Source organism: Podarcis filfolensis (genome assembly GCF_964270895.1).
Source record: "Podarcis filfolensis genome assembly, chromosome: 14".
Classification (NCBI taxonomy): Eukaryota; Metazoa; Chordata; class Lepidosauria; order Squamata; family Lacertidae; genus Podarcis; species Podarcis filfolensis.
Genome location: NC_139616.1, coordinates 10989096 through 11004758, shown reverse-complemented (window position 1 = coordinate 11004758; position 15663 = coordinate 10989096). Strand labels below are relative to the sequence as shown.

At 44.0% G+C, this 15663-nt stretch overlaps 1 protein-coding gene across 1 annotated transcript in view; it reads left to right on the top strand.

Moving 5' to 3' along the window:
- Nucleotides 1–12684, top strand: part of SCG3 (secretogranin III) — a 53339-nt gene extending 40655 nt beyond the window's left edge. Inside the window, exons 11-12 of the mRNA XM_083586782.1 lie at nucleotides 6687–6767; nucleotides 10195–12684. Of these exons, the coding sequence (XP_083442908.1) occupies nucleotides 6687–6767; nucleotides 10195–10313 (200 nt within the window). The 3' untranslated portion in view covers nucleotides 10314–12684. The remainder of the gene's footprint in view (nucleotides 1–6686; nucleotides 6768–10194) is intronic.
- The last annotated feature ends 2979 nt before the right edge of the window (nucleotides 12685–15663 follow it).

Sequence of the window (15663 nt, the reverse complement as noted above, 5' to 3'; positions counted from 1 at the left end):
CACTATAGCTAAAGATTTTCACCTAATTGCATCTATCCCTTTTTAAGAACGTAAAATCATTAGTGAGCTCAATAGTCTGGGCCGGGCATATTGATTGGTCTGTAACATGAGAGGTGCTGTAAAAAACCAACGTCTGCAAGTCGATTTCCAGCGCATAATGCTGCCCGCTGAATGGTTCAGAACAAAGTGCCCATATGATGGATGAGGTGGAGGCTTTCAACATCCCTTCTCCACATCACCACTTGTGCAAAGTTGTATGTAGTGAATGGTTAAGCAGAAACTTGGCAGTGATGTTTGATCTGCAATTTTGACGATGATACAATTTATTCTCTGCCCTCATACAAAAATAATGCTCCTTCATTTGCAGGTGTCAGGAGGGGGGGCACTTTGACCAATCTTTTGGGAGGGGTGTGTGCAAAAAATAATAATCAGCTTATAATTGCAACAGACCAGTCGTAGGCAACCTAAGGCCCAGTGGCCGGATCTGGCCCAATCGCCGCCTAAATCCGGCTCATGGACGGTCCGTGAATCAGCATGTTTTTACATGAGTAGAATGTGTCCTTTTATTTAAAATGCCTCTCTGGGTTATTTGTGAGGCATAGCAATTCATTCATATTTTTTAAAAAAATATGGTCTGGCCCCCCACAAGGTCTGAGGGACGGTGGACTGGCCCACGGCTGACAAAGGTTGCTGACCCCTGCAACAGACCTTTGTTGTTGTGTTTCCCTTTCTCCTCAGTTTTATAACCCTTGCCACAAAAAAGTAGCTGCATCGCTCTTGGTGGTTGGTGGCTGGCGGCCAAAATTTCTCTCCCTCACTTTATCCAGGAGACATTCTAGGACATTCTAGGTTCCCAACCTGGTGCCCTCCGAATGTTGTCGGACTCCAACTCCCATCAGACCCAGCTAGCAGAGCCAATCGTCATAGATCGTAGAGTTGGAAGGGACCAGGAAGGTCATCTGGTTCAACCCCCTGCAATGCAGGAATCTTTGGCCCAACTTAGGGCTCAAACCCACGACCCTGCGGTTAAGAGTCTGGTGCTCGATGGGAGGTGCCGTCAACCAGTTAGAAGCAGTTTCCCTTTTGGTGCAGCACTGCTATGCAAATTTTGCAGCGAGTGACTCACTGTTGCTTGCAGAGAGTTAGAGGTGGCAGGGAGGTCATCGTGAAGGGTTTGGAAGAGTTTGGATTTGATATCCCACTTTATCACTACCCTAAGGAGTCTCAAAGCGGCTAACATTCTCCTTTCCCTTCCTCCCCCACAACAAACACTCTGTGAGGTGAGTGGGGCTGAGAGACTTCAGAGAAGTGTGACTGGCCCAAGGTCACCCAGCAGCTGCGTGTGGAGGAGCAGGGAATCGAACCCGGTTCACCAGACTGCGAGTCCACTGCTCTTAACCACTACACCACGCTGGCTCTCCCATAAGAGCAAACTGGCATGCCTGCTGGCGAGTTTGCCATGTGCTGACCTGCCCACCAGCTTGCACCTTCCCTTTCCACTCCCAGTAAACAACAACGACTCATCTGCCACAAAGTTTACATAACCTCTCCACCCCACCCAGCAAGTAGCTTCTGCCAACAATATCTGGAGGGTCTCGTGCTGAAGAAGTCTACTCTGGGATATTTGAGTGGGGGGATAACAGCTCCCATTCCCCCCCCCCCCCAGAATACCCCAGAACCACACTCCACCCAGGGCATTCTGGGGAAAGCATAGTGGCCATTGAGAAGACCTGTGCAACTCTCTGCCCTCAAAGCTTCAGTCACCAAATAACAGGCATTTGCGTATTCAGACCCAGAAACCTCCCCCCCTAAAAAAATTCACACATGACTCAAATTTTGGTTTGGTTTTTGACAGAATTTAGGCCACAACTTTATTGATTACAGAAAGTGATTGGTTGCATAGGCTCTGGTTCAACTATCTCCCTGCCACGCAAGTAGCGCTGACCCACGGCTCCAGCATTGGTCAGCCAAGGGTGAACACCTGAATAAGCAGAAAGCCAGGAGTGGGCTAACTCCGCCCCCCAAATGTCCCCCTGGACTCAGGCACGGGCACAACCCCCAAACCATCGAGTCCCTGGATTCCGTTAACGGAATACCCTTCACATAAGGATGGCGAGAACGTTCTCCCATCCCTATCACCTGAACCAGAGCCTATCCGCAACCTTACAAGTTGTGACGATTTGCTACACGGCAGGGGAAACCCAAATGGCAACAGCCAATCAGCCAAGTGGGGGAAATTCCTGCCATGCCCCTGTCTCAATGACAGATGACACACAACGGCATAGCAAGGTCAAGCGCACAGCCCTAAATATAGGGAGAGGTGGGCGGGTGTTCCAAATGCACACGTCGAAAGAGGAAGCTCTGGGTCACGTGCATGGGCATAAATAGGTCCCTCGAACCATTTGGACTGCGTCCCATTGGCCAGATTGCACCTAGCTTCGAGGGACCTACCAATCGGGTGTTGTGGCTGACCGATCGTACCCACCCACAACACAGGGTGTCGGTTGTCCAGGTCTCACTGCAATACATGCCCTCTTTAAGGGAGGACCCGATTTGTGAATAACTGCTTTTCTTTCTTCCTTTTGAGTGACTGTCTTGTACGCCAGGATCAGAATATTGTTAATTTGTTGAAACCATAGATTTATTTGTTTGTTTTTAAAAAATGCAAATTTCATGTATGTAGTCTACATCCTAATTAAGCAAAATTGACAGAGTTAACCAGAATACCATACGTATTTCAAATGATTTGCTACAGGTTGAGACTAATTATATATATTCTGCTGCCAATTGGCTATGCATTTTAATAGCAGCAACCCAGGAATTAGCCTTTATTTCTGGAATAGCAGGTTTGACATCTGCTGGCGGAAAATTGACATAAAAACCAAAAGATCCTCCTGGGTGACATTGAAGCGGTAAATACATACTTTATTTAAAGCTAATTCACCACATATGTTCAACTCTACTCCCATTTAATTCACAACACCTATTGAATTCACTGGACTTGCATGATAATAAATCCGAGGGAGTTGGGCTGTTGCATTCTTCACCATAACCTGATTTTCTATGCTCTTCGAAACAAAAAAATATTATCCCACCGCTAGCGCTTAATTCACCTGTTCTTCAAATTACCGGCTCTTGAGGGAATGAGCCACACAGACCAAATGGGACCTGATTTCATCTGTGAAGCTCCAGCAAAGTTAAGTGATCAGAATCCATTAAACTATTATATTCCACTGGAGACCACATTAGGTTATCTTTTGTCCTGGTTACCCTGTAGACACAATGACGCACGGTAGTATAGAATTTTAAGCACTAATTTAAGTCACGGCTCCCACTATTCTTTCTCCCCTTTTTCTAATGCCCTGTTTGTTGTCTGCTTCCTGACTCTCTTTCCTTCTCTCCTCTTCAACTTTGCATGCTATGGCTTCACTTTCTAAGCAGCTCCTGCCCCCATGCACATCTGTGGACTGCACTCGTGGAGAGCTGATAGAGGGGAGCAGATAGGGCTGTTATGCTCAGTGGGAAGAGCACTGTTGCACTGAGGTCCCACCTGCAGACTTCCCAGAGGCATCTGGTTGGAAAGATGGGCTCCTGGCCTGATCTTGCAGGGCTATTCTTCTGTTAAGGCTCTCCATTATTGTTGCTGCTGTTGCTGCTGCTGCTGCTACTACTAATCATAATTATTTTATTGTTTATATGCTGCCCATCTGACTGAGCTGCCCCAGCCACTCTGGGCAGCTTCCAACAAAATATTAAAAATACAATAAAACATCAAACATTAAAAACTTCCCTAACCAGGGCTGCCTTCAGATGTCTTCTAAAAGTCAGATAGTTGTTCATTTCCTTGACATCTGATGGGAGGGCGTTCCACAGGGCGGGCACCACCACCGAGAAGGCCCTCTGCCTGGTTCCCTGTTACTTCACTTCTCACAATGAGGGGAATGCCAGAAGGCCCTCAGAGTTGGACCTCAGTGCCCGGGCTGAATGATGGGGGCGAAGATGCTCCTTCAGGTATACTGGGCCGAGGACATTTAGGGCTTTAACGGTCAGCATCAACACTTTGAATTGTGCTCAGAAATGTACCAGGAGCCATCCTATTTGTGGGCAGTGAGATTGGTGGTGGGGGAGCATTCTCCTGAATATTTGGGATGGGGGGATGGTAATTCTGCTGCAATTTGGATGGTGACAAAAAAAGAAAACTCAGAAAACTAATCAGAAAATTCCCTGGGAAAATTGCTGGCTCACGTAACATCCAGCATGATACTTGCAATGGTCAAAAACCAAGCTTCTTGGTCCAAAGAGCATCTTTAAAAACTGGGCATGTGGTGGGGACATGAATCTTCAGGATTTCTCCCCTCTTTCCCATGACTTTACCTCCTGTGCAACCAGCAGGACATTGTTCCATAGGCGTAGAAAACCGAAGATGTCCAGAAAGTCAGTGAATTCATCTGCACAGCTTTCAAGACAAGAACAGATGAAGGGATCTGAATGGCTGCTAACTGCTCCAACTGACTGGGCATTCAGCTTAGCCAGGGATCCTTTCAAGCAACTCACCTGGTTTCCTAGGAAACAAAACATTCCCCAGGATTCCACAGCTGGTTGTGAGGTCAGAGCCTGGCCAAGGACGGGAGCCAATGGGCTCTGGGCTCCAGGAACACTCTCTCTGCCAGGCCCAGGGCACCACTGGGCAACTTCAGGCAGCTACCAAGCATCTGACCCACCTTCTTTCCCTCAGAGAATCCCGGGCACTGAAGTTTACCTCTCACAGAGTTTCAATTCCCAGCAACTGAACAAGACTAAGACTAAGACTAAGACTAAGACTAAGACTAAGAATAGTTTATAACCTGCCCATCTGGCTGGGTTTCCCCAGCCACTCTGGGCAGCTCTCAACAGACTATTAAAACAAAATAAAACATCAAACATCAGAGTCCGGGCTGAATGATGGGGGTGGAGATGCTCCTTCAGGTATACTGGGCCAAGGTTGTTTAGGGCTTTAAAGGTCAGCATCAACACTTTGAATTGTGCTCAGAAACATACTGTAGATCCTTCAAGACCAGCGTTATATGGTCCCTGCAGCCGCTCCCAGTCACCAGTCTGGGAGCCACGTTCTGGATCAAATGTCAAAGAAATAAACAACTACCTGACATTCAGAAGACATCTGAAGGCAGCCCTGTTCAGGGAAGTTTTTAATGTGTGACATTTTAGTGTATTTTTGGTCTTTGTTGGAAGCCGCTCAGAGTGGCTGGGGAAACCCAGCCAGATGGGCAGGGTACAAATTTTTTATTATTATTATTATTATTATTATTATTATTATTATTATTAAGCTTAAAATCATAATTTGGGGGAGGATAAATTAAATTATATAATTTACGTTCCACTTTGTGTGTGCTTTGACGTTTTCTTAGTCTATATTGCGCAGCAGCTTGTAACATTCTGAATGCTGAAATTCGGAGGGGGCCGTTCATGCCAACGATTATGTGGGTAAACTTGAACTGACTGTGAACCAAACTAGTTCTTTTCGTAAAGGAGCAAATATGAACTGGGATGTTTCCTTTTGGGCACACTGAACTTGAGCTAGAGCTAGTTTCTTTTAAAATGTACCTTCCCAAAGTCTAATGATAGATTGTGTTTAAGACATGCTGTAATGAATCATTGCATATAAGAATGGGAAGATCTGCCAATCACAGTTTTCTCAGTTCTGTTTGTTTTTCCAGTTGTAAGCCCAGTACTCCACATTTCTACAGCAATTTGCTTCTTTTAAAATCCTCGTGAAAATTCGTCAGCATTTTCATAATGAAACATGTTTTTGTATGCAGTTCTGATTCATGAACAAATTTTGGAAGCAATTTCTCCTAATTTGATGCATTTTTGTATGTTATTTTTTAGGACCCACCCTTTTTATTTCATTTTATTGTAATAAGTTTTTTTAAGTTATAGTCCTTAAAAGTTATTTTTAACATTGTGTTTTAGATTGTAGTAACCTGCCCTAGGAACTTACGGTGAAGGGTGGGTAATAAATGTGTTGTTAATAATATTAGTTCATTTTTATGCACAACTTCCCCCTAAAATACCGTAGGCCTTTTTGTGAACATTTCATTTGGTTGGAGAACTGCATCCTAAAATTCATATAAGTGTGAACTTCAAAGGATAGTTGTGTTTTGGATCTCAGATTGCTTTGGAAAGTGGATTTGATAGATTCCGCTTTAAACGAGAACCAAAATGATTCCCACCCCCTGCCCCCATCTCTAATTGCCTATCGCTACCCTGAATATTAAGGGACCCGGGTGGCGCTGTGGGTTAAACCACTAAACCACTTCTGATGGCTTGCCCATCAGAAGGTCAGCGGTTCGAATCCCCGCGATGGGGTGAGCTCCTGTTGTTCGGTCCCTGCTCCTGCCAACCTAGCAGTTCGAAAGCACATCAAAGTGCAAGTAGATAAATAGGTACCGCTCCGGCGGGAAGGTAAACGGCGTTTCCGTGTGCTGCTCTGGTTCGCCAGAAGGGGCTTAGTCATGCTGGCCACATGACCCGGAAGCTGTACGCCGGCTCCCTCGGCCTGTAAAGCCAGATGTGCGCCACAACTGGACCTAATGGTCAGGGGTCCCTTTACCTTCACCTTTACTTTACCCTGAATATTTGGACTTGGTTCTAAATGGTTCGATTTCTCTTTTCTCTTGCTCTTGAAGGGAAAGCAGAGGCCTATTTGGAAGCCATCAGAAAGAACATAGAATGGCTAAAGAAGCACAACAAGCAAGGAAAGAAAGAAGGTAGGGTGGGAGAAAGTCTTTTGTGATGGGGAGGAGCCCCTCCCTCAAGGATGATTGATTGTTTGTTTGTTCATTGAGCCCTGGGATAACGGACTTTGCAGCTCAGCAGTGTACTTTCATTCACTTATAATTTATTTACTTGCTTTACTATGGCTAAATAGACAAAGTCATTCATACGATTTCATCACACCATAGGACTTGCATAGCGTGGGTTGCCAGTGCCCAGGGCAACGCAGAGGGGGAGGGGTGATAGGGAGGGAAATGGGCAGAGGATGAATGCGCATTCAGCTGCCTAATGGCGTCCATGTCACCCAGGAGATTGCAGCTGCAGAAATAAGAAAAGGAGGCATTCCATTGTCTGGAGAGGTCACTTCCTGGTTCACATGGAGAAGACCTTTTCACCACAGCCCAGTGACGGAAGCGTGCAGCTGTACTGAGGCAGCACTGGGTGCCAAAATTTTGCGCCCCTAGCAATTTTGCACCCGGGACAACCGCCTCTGTGCATACCTCACACTATGCCACTGACTCTATGGGCTGACTTGCTGGCATAAATAAGAGACATTCCTTTCAAGGTTGTTCTCTACCTACATTTGTACAACGGAAATTATGTACCATGTTATTTACATTATATATATATATATATATATATATATATATATATGTGTGTGTGTGTGTGTGTGTGTGTGTGTGTGTGTGTGTCTTTTCAGTCTTATACTTTTCAATAATTTCACAATCATTTTAACATTTCAAAACTTGACTTCCTTCCCCCTCTTTCTATGGTTCCATAAATTTATTTTTTTATATTTTCTGCATATCCAAATCAACTTAATTTGCTCATTTATTCATCTACTTTAAATATATATTCTTATAAAACTGCAGGTTATTACAATAATCCTGCCAATGTTCTTATCTGTTTACAGTTTGCTTGTAAATATTCCATATACCATTTCCATTCTTTTATAAAAAGTTTGTTATCTTGATTTCATGGTGGTTTTTTTTAATTATATGCAGGTAGATAGATGGTTTAATTTTTTAAAAAAATAAATAAAATTATCTCATACATTGATAGTGCCATCCTAGGCATGCCTGCTCTGAGCTAGGCTCCCTTGAGTTCAATGAGGCTTACTCTATAAAATTGGACTGGAGGCTGGTTTTTCAGGGCGATTTCCCCACCAAGCTCAGCAGGTCCCACCTGCCTGAGTTCTGGCTTACAACCAATCAGGGGAGAGGATCTGCCTGTCATTGACTCCAGCTCCACCTACCATTTGGTCTCCCTCCCTCCTGCCCTACCAGACCCAATAGGAGCCAGCCATTGCTGTAACATTGCACCCTAAATAACTCTCTTTTCAAGATACTGGACTTGCCAGCATTTAGATTTGTGCTGTTTTTGCTGTTTTGCATCTGCCTGCAGCCTTAGGTCTCCATGCCCCGCAAACATTTGACTACAGATCCGGTGCACAAACGTTAATCGTTCCATTAAACAAAACCGGAACAAAATGAAATTGAAGACTTGAGCTCACAATTCTGAGAAGTGTGTTATATTCGTATGGGATGCTAGTGTACATTCGTATAGAAAGAAAATCTGAAAGGAGACTCAATGAAGGGGGAAAGGGGAGAGCCGATATGATACGGCACAGCAAGTACAAACTTGGCAATGGTATTTGAATTATTAATCTGAAAAGCTCTGCGATCACGCCTGGGGAAATGGTACAACAGTGTTCCTTAGGCATCAGTGTTAATTGAGACAGCAGATGGGAAGATATTGCTGATTTTTTGTTAATGTGCCCATTACGATACTTTTCCACCGAACTTAACAGAGATAAGCGACATGCTTTGTTAATTATTAGAGGGCCGTGAAACATATTTACCAAATTAGCCGTAATCTGCAAATTTGCAAAGACCTTATTCCACATATATTTGCCCCTGTCATCTGGAATGTTGGGCCGAATGCTGCAATGAATGTGAACTAAGTGACAGGAAGGCCTCTTTGCACATTCAATTCAGACAAATGAACTGAGCGATTATCCATTTTCTCTAAACAGTCCTGGAAAGCGAGTGCTGTGAAATGTGATGGCTTGGTCATTATCTTTTGTGTTTGCAGATATTTTCACAGTACGCTGATCTGAATATACAAATTAAAGGGGAGTTCTGCCAATTTCTAGGCTGGAAATTAATGTAGGGTTACATGCTGCATTCACCTGTCATGGTAAGCCAGACTGTGGCTTACAGAAACTGTGCAGGTGTGCTCTGGAGAGGCGTTTGCAGGGCCAGATTTAGGTTTGATAACGCCCTAAGCTACTGAAGGTAATGGGGCCCTTTATATGTCCAGCTGTCCTTTGTCAACAACAAATTGTCACTGTTTTTTGTGTTGAATATATGCTATATAAAAACCACATATATCTAAACCACAGAGCCTAGGGCTTGCCAATCAGAAGGTCAGCGGTTCGAATCCCCACAACAGGGTGAGCTCCCGTTGTTCAGTCCCACTTCCTGCCCACCTAAGCAGTTTGAAAGCACATCAAAGTGCAAGTAGATAAATAAGTACCACTCCGGCGGGAAGGTAAACAGCATTTCCGTGCACTGTTCTGGTTCGCCAGAGGCGGCTTAGTCATGCTGGCTACATGACCTGGAAAAACTGTCTGCGGACAAACGCCGGCTCCCTCGGACTATAGAGCGAGATGAGCGCCGCAGCCCCAGAGTCGTCCGCGACTGGACCTAACGGTCAGGGGTACCTTTACCTTTACCTATATGCTATATGGTAATTTATGGACCCAATAGGTATCTAAAGCCATTTGCAAATGCACAATGTAGGCACCCTATATACAGAAATCAGCAAACCAGTGATATTTTAGGGAGCAGGCTAGCAGGAGGTGCCCATTACTTACATCATAGGAGCCTACACAACACAAAACACTGTTGCTGCATGTAGATTTTATTTTGTTTTTTATCTTATATTTTGGAAATGTACATCCAGCTTTTTCCCTTTAATTTTTTTTGGGGGCCCCCAAGAGAGTGGGGCCCTAAACTATAGTTTGTTTAGCTTATACATAAATCCAGCACTGTCTATCCTCCTCCCCAGCCCTTTCCTCACAACACATCACAACCGCTAAGTCCAGGTTTGACTTAGTGTGTCATCTGAACCCTGGATCCTGAATAAAGTCTCTATCCCTTGACCATCGGGCAAAATTAGGCTACAGGATGTGGTTAAGGAGGAGAGGCATAACCACCATCTCAGGTTTGGACAATGGTTGAAGTTTGGCGTCGCTGCTACACTGTACTGTGCTAAAAGAACTGGGGACTTCTAGAGGCGCTAGGAAACCTTCGCAAAAACTTTTTTAAACCCTCCCTTGGCAATGAAAACGTTATGTTTACTGGGAGAGCCTGACTCAGAGGAGGCTTGCTGCATGAATCCTTTCTTCTGTTCCAGATTACGATCTTTCTAAACTGCGGGACTTCATCGACCAGCAAGCCGACGCTTACGTAGACAAGGGCATCCTGGATAAAGAAGAGGCAGACGTGATCAAACGTATCTATGGCAGCCTGTAAAGAGCAGAAAAGGGGACGTCTCTTGAAGCTGTAGGGAATTCTAGTCGAGCTTCACCCACACCTAGTACAACCTCCTTTCTCCCTGCCCTCGCCTCTCACCCCAAGATTATTAGAAAGTATTCTCTCTGCGTTGTACTGAATTTCTTCCAGGTGAAAAGCCTTGGTTCACAACCTACTATGACTGCATCTTCATGTTTCCCTGCGCATCAACCATTCCACTTAAGGCAGGGGTTTTTTGCTGCCCACTTTCTAGTCAACAGGGTAAAATGCTGGCATTGTGTTGCCGTTAGCCTACTTTTTGACATCCTCAAGGGAAGGCGGATGCTTTTGGGAAATATCTCTTCCCCCTCACGCCCAGCATCCGCCAACTTGTTCCACCATTCAGTGGCTTTGTAGAGATGCCACTCTGTGCATTTGCAAAGGGCATTATTAGGATGAAAACGATGCAACTAAATATTAAGAAATCTCACATTCGGGTTCCCATTTGTCGTTCCTATTATTTGGTGTCAAAGATGGTCCCGTTTGAATTCGTATGTCGTCATTTCCTCGCTGTTTGGTGCATTCTGTATTGTGTCCCTGTCTGTGTGCCACTGAGTAGCTGCTACATGTTCGACACACTGCATCAAGCCTTTAAAGTAGATCTTACAGGGAGAAGGAACTGTTTTGTCACGGCATTGCTATGGTCAGGTACACCAGCAATGTTGTCATTAACACACCTTCATAATTCTTTAATAAGTGTTATTTCTCTGCATGTATAAAGAATGGAATTCTTGATGTGAGTAGCCTAATGGCACATGTAAATAGCTGTTAATTTATGAGGAGGAGAAGGAGAAATTTAAAGACAAAGCATTTGAGGAGCCTAGAATTAGAAGTGTGCTTAGGATGAGAGGTTTCAATATCAATATAGGTTGCTCATCACTTCTGCCAGTCAGACCATGCAAAGTTTTGAACTTTTGGCCTGCATTGAAGGAAATTGCTGTTATACCCTCAAGCTTGTTGGAGATTGAATGGCCATTTAGCACAATGGACTGTATCCAGTGTTAGTTCTACTCAGAGGAGACCCACTGAAGTTAATAGGCATGGCTAACTTTTATTTGTTAAGTTCTGTGGGTCTACTTCAGGGTTTCCCAAACTTGGGTCTCCAGCTGTTTTGGGACTACAATTCCCATCATCCCTGACCACTGGTCCTGCTAGCTTGGAATGATGGGAGTTGTAGTCCAAAAACAGCTGGAGACCCGTGTCTGGGTCAAGTTGAACGCAACCCAGTGTTTTCCAAATGTCTAAGAGATGAAGCATACTTCTATCAGGTCTATATCCCTCTTACACCTAAGGAGATACAGTTATGCAGTGTGTGGGAAGCATGTATTTTTTAAAAAATAAAGCTTAAATGAATTTTGAACATGCCTCCAAATTGCCCTAGGCATGCCTGTTTCCAATGGCACATGCAAAGAGACAGTGATCAGCTTCATCAGAGGACAGGCTACTGCTGCCTCAGGAATCAGCAATATCAAAAGCAACACAATGGACAGAAACAATTACAATGTGAAAAACTTTATGGAATAATTCAAAACATCAAAACTGGAACAGTGCCCATGTGATTATGTAGTCACTGATCACATGAGCACTGTTCCAGAGTATTTTTCATTCTCGTGTATATTATATCTGTTCGAAAAAAGATTGGTTAATGAAGAAATTACATATCTTTCTACTTACGAGTGTTGAACTAATTGGCTGATGAAGAATTCAACAAAACAGTAGTTGTTATCCGGAAAGACTGTTCAGCAGAGTTCAGAGTTGGACATCAGAATTGGACATTTGCTGATTATACAAAGCTTCACAGCTTGCTCTCCATCAGGTAAAGTCTGGCACCATGATTCATTTAAGGACTTTCACAGACTTCAGTTTGTTAGTTTTGATGTTTTGAATTAGTCCATAAGGTTTTTCACATTGTAATTGTTTCTGGCCGTTGTGTTGCTTTTGATATTGCTGACTCATATTTTGCAACACAGGGGGTTGTTTGTTTGTTTACTCATTGCTGCCTCAGGAATAGCTGAATGATCCAATCACATATCCTGAATTGTTGTGACAGAATAATCTGCCCTTTCAGAAGCAGAGATTGGCTGGGGGGGGGAAGCTAAGACTAGAGTTGGACATCATGCAGAGTTGCAGCAGGCAGCCTCTTTTGCAGATGGGAATTTGGAGTCCAGGAGGGACTTTCATGATTTCACTACTTACCAGTAACTTCTTGTCTTGGTTCTACTGTGGTATGTTGTGGCACACAGCTTTGGGGAACAACTGATTTACCATAATCATGACTGTAAAAAGTTGGAAGGAGAAACAACAATGCAATAATAAAACAACAACACATGGGCTTTCCAGTTGCGCAAGGGAAATGGTTTGATGAGTATTAAAAGAGAGAAGAAATAAGTGAGAAAAGAAATAAACATCCACGCCTGAGGAAAAGTTACAATATCTGGGGCTTTGGAGTTCAGAAAAAATGTGAATAAGGCAGGACGTGATAGAAGTAAATAAGATTCAGGTAGGTAGCTGTGTTGGTCTGACACAGTTGAAATAAATTTTAAAAAATTAAAAAATTGTCCAGTAGCACCTTGGAGACCAACTAAGTTTGTTCTGGGTATAAGCTTTCATGTGCATGCACACAAAAGCTTATACCCAGAACAAACTTAGAAGTAAATAAGATTAGACATCGTGTGTAGAAAGCAGAATAGAGACATTTTCCCTCTCTCCTTTTATAATAATAGAACCTATGGGGCATTGAGTGAAGCTGAATGTTTGAAGAATCGGGGCAGACAAAAGAAAATACTGTATTTTTCGCTCTATAAGATGCACCAGCCCACAAGACGCACCTAGTTATTGGAGGAGGAAAACAAGAAGAAAAATATTCTGAATCTCAGAAGCCAAAACAGCAAGAGGGATCGCTGCGCAGTGAAAGCAGCAATCCTTCTTGCTGTTCTGGCTTCTGTGATAGCTGTGCAGCCTGCATTCGCTCCATAAGATGCACACACATTTCCCCTTACTTTTTAGAAGGGAAAAAGTGAATCTTATAGAGCAAAAAATACGGTACTTATTCACCCAGTCCAGGGTTAGGGTTACCATTCACTTATCTAGGAGTGTCTGAACATTCTTCGGTAGGAAAAATACAGCTTGCATTTCCCCCCACCTCTGCCTCCCTAAATCATACGCAGAACTAGGACCTGCAGAGATTCCCCTGTTGTAGAAGACAAAGTTGCCACACATTTTAAAGCCTTCCTGGGATTGTTGCAGCTATGAGTAGAATTCTGGCGACTAATTTAGTTGTGTAGTGGTTTGCATGTGCTAGACACTGTGCAGATCACACATGTGGAGCTCCAAAGAGGACTTACTGTATCTGGAAAGAAAAAAGGAATGGGGAAAAGTGGGGGGGGGTTAGATCTGTGTGACCCACGTGTGGGTTATTAACAAAAGAATTGGCTGGATGCCTGGCTTCAAAACATGGGGCTTAACACACTACCCAGCAGAGTTTAAAACAGTCACAGAGTCAAGCAGCAGTATAGCATGGGAATATAGGTTGTTTTCATATCCCATTTCGTCTGCTTACTGTGCTTGCCCCTTTATCCCTCTGACAATGAACAGACCACACACTTAAGTAAGGTTAAAATACTTTACTTACAAAATCAAAAGTTCTGATTCATGTGTTGTTCCATGCAACTGCAAAGAGAACACAAGTGGAATACTCCTGGGTACAAAATACAGAAAGGTGGTTTCGGTCTGAGGTTGGATTACATGGTGCAAAGAGAGTGAGAGAAGAGAAGGAGGAGGTGAGATGGTGTGGTCTGAGTCTAGGAATAGACCTCTCTGATCTTAACCCCTTCGTGCATTAACTGGCACTCATTCATAGTTACGGCTGACTGCAATTTCCCACTAAAAGAACAGCTAGGTGGCAATGGTCAGATGAAAGTGTGGCTGGGGTTGCTGAAAAAGTTAATTTTGAGAAGATACATAGAGTAGGAAGTAGCATGCCAAAGAGGGAGAGGAATGTGGCTCAGATACAGGAGGTGTAAGAGGCTCCCCATTTTAACCAAAGATAGATGTGCGTAGGAGCCGGAGTGGTGACAAACAAGCTTTTGCATAATGGGCAGAAAAGAAAGGAGCCTAATTTTGAGTTTAGCAGAGGGAGGCGATAGGGAAGAAATAAGAGTGGGTTTTAAAGAGAAGGATGTGGGATGATGCGCTCGATTGCAAATAGCTATAGGGCATCACTTGAAAGATTTAAGGAAGTGATAGGCAGAGGTGGTATTAACCACAGGATGCTAGATGCAGCTAATAGTTTCACTAGTCATATAGGAAGAAACCGATCTAGCCTGGAGGTGCTGGAAGCAAGAAGCAGCATTTGCTTGCATTTTAGGTGATAATAATAATAATAATAATAATAATAATAATAATAATAATTTTTTATTTATACCCCGCCCTCCCCAGCAAAGGACGGGCTCAGAGCGGCTTACAAGCAATAATAAAACAAGATTAATGATGAAGGAAGGTGGTAAAGATGACCCCAGGCTTTCTTTCCAACAAGAGAATTAGAGATGTGTTGGAAAATTAGCAAGACTTGTGCTAGAGAAGCAGATTTGCAAGTCCTTAGCGTGAAGGTTGTAGCAGAAGCTGTCGAGATGCAGAGAAGTTGTATGCAGAGGAGGGGGAACAGAGGGATAAAAAGGCAAAGTTCTTTGTGGTTCCTACTAAGGAATAGAGAAAGAGGAGAAAGTAGAATCACCCAACATAAAGACTGGTGGAAAACACAAAATGGGGCTCCATGTATGGCATTTCCTAGATTTGTCAGCCCAGTTGTGTGGAATGGATCCATCCCTGACCTAGCAACTTGCAAGAGCTGGCAGGAAATGGTCCATGTCATTGTTCTGACACGCACTGGAGCACAGGAAGCTGCCTTGTACTGAGTCAGACCATCCAGTTCAGTGTTGTCTACTCTGACTGGCAGCAGCCCCCCCTGGAGATACCTGAGGATGAACCTGGGACCGTCCCCATGCAAGGCAAATACTCTACCACTGGGCATAGTTAACAAGGAGACTACTAAGTGACTTACACTTAGCACTGCATTGGATACAACCCAGTGTCTTTTTAATGGCGAGGGAACCTTGCACCAACAACGGCAGATTCATTTCCCTCTGCTTTTGTTCGGTGCACGGGCTCAATCAGGCTGCATCAAATGCAACGGCTTTTCATGGCGTGAGATGACAATGCAAAGAGGAGGCAGCCTCATCCATCACCCTGCACTGCAGAAGGGCTGTGGCTTGCGTTAAAAGGCCAAAGTGAGCCATTTCGGTCATCACGATTA